Genomic DNA, 7,362 nt, shown 5'->3' with positions numbered 1-7,362 from the left:
CGGCCCGGCCCAGCCGCTCCCGCTGGGCGCCCCGAGCGGGTCCGGCCCGGGGAGCGGGGGCCGCGGCCGCCGAGGATGGGGAAATCCAACAGCAAGTTGAAACCTGAAGTTGTGGAAGAGCTGACCAGGAAAACCTACTGTGAGTGCGCCCCGGACTTGGATCCCCGGTCCAGCCCTGCGCCCCACTCCCGGGCCGGACCCCCGCGCGCCACGACCTTCCCTCCGTCCTTCCCGGCCTCGCCCCTGCCCCGCACCTGGCCCATTGTTCTGCCCCCGCCCCCGCCCCCGCCCCCGGGTCTGGCGGGGTGTCGCCTGTCATCCCGCTCTGGGGACCACCCCAGGCCCCCACCGCATCCCCAGCCCGCCCGCGGCCCGCCCTGTCCGCTGTGCCAGGGTTTGGGGGGCGGTGGTCCCGGGAGGGGGCGCCCGGGCGTAGTGTGGCTCTGACTGCGCGGAGCCCGGGTCAGGAGCGCGGTGGGTGGGTGATCCCAGCATCACGATGCAGCCGCCGCCGCCGCTACTGCTACTTAGTGAGGTTGGCCTGTCGCCCTCTCCCTGGCCCCGGCCGGTCGTGTGACTGTGTTGGGAAGGCGAAGGGTGGCGAGACCTGGTAGAGAGAGAGAGCTCAAGGCAGTGATGGCGAGGGTCCTGGGTGCCGTGTGGGTTGACGCGTTGGTAGGCAGCGGTTTTCTCCCTGGTCTCATCTTTTCTTGCTGCCACACCAGGAAATGGGTTGATTCAACTGGAACTGACCGGTTGGGTTTGATTACTGACCAGTGGGGTTTGATTACTCAGCCATCTGGGGCAGCCCCCAGAAGGAAGGTCTGTCCGGTGAGGCGTCACGGAGGCCCCACGGCCCTCTAGGTCAGTCCCAGGTGTCTCTCTCCACTAGCTTAACTTCACAGCTCTCTAGTTGGCATCCCAGTGTCCTCTCACCAAGTGTTCCCCTCCCGCAGCCTCTCCAGGGGGGCCCTTCTCACCGGGGATTCATGGCTCTGGATCCTGACCACCCTGTCTTTATTTGGAAGGAAGGGGGGATATGCAGGTGTGGTAGATCTCTGGCTGTTCAACTTGCAAGGGGGCAATGGCTCCGGCTTGGGGTGAACTCAGGAGAGGGGCCAGGGCAGCTTTGGCTCAACCCTCTGCACCATCCTGGAAGGCAGGAGATTGACTGATAGCCGGAGTGTGGATGGAGGCTCTGGTGCAGTGCACAGCCTCTGCCTCCCTCCTCCAGCTCCACCTACCTTCTGGGCACGTTTGCAGGTCTGGCTAACCCTGTGCCTTAGCCCTACAATTCTCACTCCCTGTGGGCTAAGAACAAAGGGGTCTTTTCTGACTGTGTCCTCTGTTGGCCCCTGTCCCCAGGAGCTGAGTATTAGAAAAGTCCCATCCTGGAGCTGTTCTTGGAGGGATGCACCTTGGGGCCTGACTGCCCATGTGTGCTCTTTTTCCAGGGCTGGCAGGTGGGTGGGTGGTCCTTGCTGGCTTGTTGCTGTCCCTGAGGTAGTCTGTACCCTCCTTCAAGCTTAGCAAACTGTCTGCTTGTGGACCTGGGGGAGGCAGAGGCCTCCACGGACTCCTGTGGGAATGGTGACTCTGGGTACACCAGGCAGTCTCCATGGTGTAGGGCAGGGGCCACCATGAGCCACATGAAGCCAGGCGTCCTGCTTACTGAGTGCATCATGCGCCTCGCACTGCATCATCAGCCTGACTCCACACTGATAGCCTGGTGTGTGCTCGACACTGCAGCTGTTGACAGAGAGGAAACAGGCTGGGAGAGGTGAGTGGGGTAGCATACCTACCCAGGATGTCACAGCTAGTCTGTAGACAGTGCTGGGAATTGTACTTGGGTTTGTTCCTCTGAAGCTTTGCCCAGGGAGAGACCCCAGGCTCATGCCAAGAACCTTTCTGTACTTCCCTTTGGGGTCCTGGCCCATGGTGGTGGATTCTGGATGCTATAGGCTGCAGGGGCCAGAGGCCCTTTGTTCCAGCCCCATCTCTCTGGGACTAACCATCAACTTGGGGTTGGGGGAGAATAGGGCCAGCAAAGCTCTATTAGGCCCTGTACCCATGATGCTGGGCTGAGCTATTTTTAAAGGCCTTTTGAGATGTGGAGCAGTTTTGGTTAGGCATGGAGGTAGGCTGGGCACTTCTCTGCCTTATTAGGGGTAGGGGTTCACTCGCCTCTGGCCTGTCTCCCTTTGGAAACTGGCTCCCTCCAGGCAGGCTCTGGTGTGGCCAACAGCTGTCTCTCCTTGTGTAGACACATAATAGGGCTGAAGATTTTGTGGAAGGAAAATCATGCCAGCAGGTAAAACAGTGAGCCTGTGGCAGGCCCCAGAAGCATTTCCTTCCTCCTCCTGGGGTGTGGCGCCATCTGCTCTTTCTTCCAGGGGAATTCTTTGTAGGAGGTCAAGAGAAGAGTCACCTAGGAAGGATTCCCCTTGTACATGCTAGAATCCCACCCCACCCCACCCCCCACACTTGGGGATGGCAAACAGCTGAGTATGCCATCCATTTCTAGATCCTTAGGTCTGGATTGGGATTGGCATCCTTGAAAGTGTGAATTGTGGGGTCAGGGAGATGGCTCCATGGGAAAGAGCATGCCAAGCAAGCACAAGGACCTGAGTTCAGATCCCCAGCACTCATGTAGAAGCTGGAAACTGCAGCCCATGAAGCCCATGACTATAACCTCAGTACCAGGGAGGTAGACATAGAGGGATCCTGGGGGCTCACTGGTATACATAGACATACTCACTGGTGTACATACATATACGTGTGTGTGTGTGTGTGTGTGTGTGTGTGTGTGTGTGTTATGTATTGATCTTGGTTCTTGGTTTTGGGGGACCCCAGTTGAAGAATCACAGTGCTTATTTTTGGTACTGGGGTTTGAATCTAGGGTCTTGCACATGCTAGAAAACCACAGTTCTGACCAATGCTGGGGGGTGGGTGTCTTAGGCCATCCTGGGCTGCAAAGCCAAGGCCCAGAGGTTCCCACTTGAGTCAGTCCTGTACCATCCCTGGGTGGCAGTTCTGCTGCTGCTTATGGCCTTTTGTGTAGAGTGTGTACACACTCAAGTGTAAGTAGGTCTGAAGGCTCCATGTTGGCTTGACTGGGTACACCTGGGTTCAGTCTGGCGGGAGCAATGTTTTCTTCTTATGCAGATGAGATTATGTACTGATTACTGCCCTATAACACTATCCTCAGCCTTCGAAGGAAGTTCCAGCAGCAGGTTAGCAGAGGGGAAGACCCTCCTATCCTGCCCTCCAGCTCATACAGGACTCAGATCAGTGACAGTTTTGCTGAGTTCCTCGAGGCCTAGCTCACCCTCTTTGAGCTGATTGATGAGACTCTTGTACCTCTGTATGTCCAAGCTGAGGGACAGGCCATCCCTCTTGCCTAGCTGAGCCTTACTTTCCTCCTCTGCAAAATGGGAGTGCTATTGGCACCCAACTCTGAAGGACTGTAAGACATGAGCAGAGGTATAATGTGTCATGCCGGGTAAGAGGCCAGCAGCTAGTCCCAGTTATTACTATTATTTTTCGTCTTTTTGAGATAGGATCTCACTGCAGCCCCAGCTGGCCTGGAACTCACTATGTAGAGAAGGCTGGCCTTGAACTTACAGAGATCTGCCTGCCTCTGCCTTGGGAGGACTGGGACTAAAGGCGTGCGCTACCACGCCCAGCTGCTATTCCCAATACTTGTCCTATTGTTTTGACCCCATTATTCGGGTCTCCTTCTCCCCATCTTCCCTCAGTGCTGGGACAGAACCCAGGGCCTCATACATGCTAGCCAAGCTCTTTATCACTGAGCCCCAGCCCCAGTCCCAGCCCTTGAGCTTCATCGTGAACCAGACTTAAATGTGTTTTGTGGGGGAGTTCATTTCTACAGATGACTCTTCCAGCCACCCTGACAGAGGAGTGGGATTTGGGCCACCCCCACCCCTGGAACTTACTATTACATGATAACCTACCACTTGACTGGATCATGTTGAAGCTGTCCTGGTCTGCTGTTTACTGAGTGCCGGTTCTGATGGGCACACAGAGACTCGAACAAGCAATGTAGTTCCTGCCTTCAGGTGGACACCAGCCAGGTGGCACACGAGTCCTTTGTCCTGGGTCCAGCGCGTTCGTGAGGGTTTCAGAGAGCGAAGTCAGGAGGAGGACTCTGCCTTCCTTGTGTCTCCTCGCCCCAAGCTGCTGCTGGCTCCTCCCCAGAGACCTTCTATTCGGTGTGTAGGGAAGTCACTTCTTGTCACTTGGTCAGCTCCAGCTTGGCCTTGCCCTTGCTGACATTGAGTCTCTTATCTCTTTTCTGAGGCCCAGGCTGTCTGCTAGCACATGGCAGATTAGAGAAGAGGGGAAGGGAAACTCAGTAGCTGGGCAGCAGTAGTCACACTGGGATCTGGAGTGCAGGATGCCCTGGTCCAAACTGGGGTCCAGGGTTGAGAAATGTGGGGAATCAGCAGTTGGACTCACAGGTTTGGGGCTGTGCGGGGACCTAAAGGATCCATTCTGTCGGCCAAAGAATGTGCCTCGATCTTGACCCATGTGTGGCAGTGCACACCTTTAATCCCAGCAGAAGCAGGTGGATCTCTGTGAGATCAAGGCCAACTGGTCTACATAGTGAGTTCCAGGCCTGTTGGGGCTATGGGGAGACCCTGCTTCAAAAAGTCCAAAACAAAATAAAACAGAGAACAACAGCAGCAGCAACAACAACAAACACACAAAAAAGACTTCTGCGATCAGTAACCTCTACCCCACTCATCAGAGAGCAGCAAGACTTTGCCTTGAGGGAAGCGGTGTCTGACATCCATCTTGGGGCAAATACTAGAGTTGGAATGGTGGCTCCATGAGGCGTAGTGTATGGGGATGAGCTGCCAGGAGAGGAAGGACCAGAGGACGGGTCTGTTGCTGTCTCTGAGTGCTCAGAGGTAGACTAAGGCCCTCCCGCCCCCACTGAAGGCTGAACAAACCATCAGGAAGAACGTAGGTCAGACTCAACATTGAGTTGGGTATCTAGGCAGGGCAAACTAGCTCTGTGGAGAGCAGGCTGGGTCCTTCAAAAGGCTCTGTGGCCTTGGATAAGTCACTTATCTTCTGTGGGCCCCAGTGTGCTCAGTTGTGACACCTACATCGTTCCACAGGAAGGGACAGTGCTTTGAGGACCAGAGAAGGAATGGGGCTTTGGGGTAGCAGAGCTCCTGGGTAGGGTTAGGGCTCATCAACCAGATGATGGTAGATGGGGGAGGGGTTCCAGCCTTCCTACTGTGGGAAGGAGGTTATCCCTCCTCTGGAAAATTGGCTTCATCGGGAGCCCTGGAGCTGGGGAGGGTTGGAGGAGGTTGGAGGGTCAGAGTATAAGGAGGTTGGAGGGTAGTGCCTGGTACTCAGGGCTCAGGGGACCTTTGAAGGTCTCCTGGTAGCCTTCAGTCCCAGGGTGCAAATCTCTGTCCCCTGAAGGGTATTGGGGATTCAGTGTCTGACTGGTCAGTGTAGGACCATGTCATGAAGGAGCCCTGGGCCACAACACCTGGCCTTTTCCCTGAATCTGCCATGCAGGGCTCTATGTGAAAGGTGACCGGCCCTTCTTGTGCCCTCTCCAGAGAGTTCTCCCAACCCTGAGTGTCAGTGGAGGGCCTAAGGATTGAGCCCCCTCTGCTTCTGGGCCAGGCTTGAGGCTCTGTGGAACAGGAGCAGGATATGGGTACACTGGGTGAATGAGCCTGGCCTCTAGAAGGCCACCTCTAGGAACTTGGGCATCTTTCAGGATGGGTGGGGAGCTGTGGAAGGGAGGTGACAGGGTTGGGGGTGCTATAAAGTTAGGTTTCCAAGAGCACTCTTGACTGTAGTCCAAAGAATGAATGGGGGGTAATGGGGACCAAGGGTGCTCACAGCAGTGAACAGGGGTGTCCCTGAGGTCGGCCTGACAGAGTTCAAAGTTAGGAGGAAAGCTCAGAAGACACAGCTGATCTTCACAGTTTTGTGCCTTTGGGATCATACAGCTTTTATTTTCTAACTTAAAAATTACGTTTCTTTATTTATTTGTGTGTGTGAGTTTCTCTGTGTGTGTATGGAGGGGGTGTGCTCATGCTTGTGGACATCAGAGGACAGCCTGCAGGAGTTGGTTCTTTCCATCTGCTGTGTGGGTCCCCAGGGATGGAATTCAGGTTGTCCGGCTTCGTGGCAAGCCCCTTTACCCACTGAACCATCTCACTGGCCCACATCATTTTAAACTGTTGTGTCACATGCATGTGACATATTTGTATTTAACCCTCTGCTGTTAGCTAGGTTGCTTCTCCCCCACCCCATTAGTGTTAAGATGAATATCTCTGTTCTAAGTCTTTATACATGGACTTTATACATTGTCTAGTGAACACCCACACTAATAGACAGACAGATACCATGACATCCAACTCTATGACCGCAAGAGTCTCTTCTAGCTCAGATTCTACAATTCTACTTAATAGTAATAAAAAAAATGAACTTGAAAGTGTGAGGAAAAAACCCTGTGAATGTCCTCTTTTCTTCCCCATAAAGCTGACAGTGATTGAGAAACACAGTGATGCCCAGCACTGGCTCAAGGCAGGGAGGTGGGCACACGAGACTCCACTGTTGTGAAAGGTGACTAGTGTGTCCCTTTGGGGAACCCATCAGTGGTTTTGAACCAAAAGCCTTGAAGCCAGGGCTGGTGGTCCATTTTAAGACAGGGTTTAACTGTGCAGTCTCGGCTGGCCTCGAACTTGCTATGTAGACCAGGCTGGCCTTGAACTTGCAGAGATCCACCTGCTCTGCCTCCCTGGTGCTGGGAATAAAGATATGTGCCAGCACGCTGCAGAAAAAAAAGAAAAGGCCTTTAAAAATGTACCCTGCCTTTAACTGTCTAACCCCTTTTCGGCTGTTTATCTTTAAGAAGACATTTGTACACTGGGCATGGTGGCTTGTGCCTTTTATCCCGGCCCTCAGGAGGAAGAGGCAGGTGGATCTCTTCGAGGACACCCTGTCAAAAAACAATCAACAATAACAACAACAACAACAAAAAAGAGATATGTACAAAGATTGACCTATTTATCATCTGCCTTCTATCTATCTATCTATCTATCTATCTATCTATCTATCTATCTAATCCTTCATCTATCTAATCCCTATCTATCTATCTATCATCTATCTAATCCATCATCTATCTAATCCCTATGTATCTATCTATCTATCTATCTATCTATCTATCTATCTATCTACCTATCAACTATCTATCTATCAATAATCTATCATCTATCTATCTATCTATATCTATCTAGTATCTATCTATCTATCTGTCTATCTATCTATCTATCTATCATCATCATCTATCTATCTAATCCA

The 7,362-nt window shown here is 53.2% G+C and overlaps 1 protein-coding gene across 1 annotated transcript in view; it reads left to right on the top strand.

The window, feature by feature from the left end:
* The first annotated feature begins 6 nt into the window (after positions 1-6).
* Ncs1 (neuronal calcium sensor 1) overlaps positions 7-7,362 on the top strand; it is a 57,157-nt gene continuing 49,801 nt past the window's right edge. Inside the window, exon 1 of the mRNA XM_008825862.2 lies at positions 7-139. Coding sequence (XP_008824084.1) covers positions 76-139 — 64 coding nt within the window. The 5' untranslated portion in view covers positions 7-75. The remainder of the gene's footprint in view (positions 140-7,362) is intronic.

Source organism: Nannospalax galili, unplaced genomic scaffold, assembly GCF_000622305.1.
Source record: "Nannospalax galili isolate Female #2095 unplaced genomic scaffold, S.galili_v1.0 scaffold290, whole genome shotgun sequence".
NCBI classification, from domain to species: Eukaryota; Metazoa; Chordata; class Mammalia; order Rodentia; family Spalacidae; genus Nannospalax; species Nannospalax galili.
The sequence above is the reverse complement of the archived record's forward strand: the minus strand, read 5'-3'. Positions and strand labels throughout refer to the sequence as shown.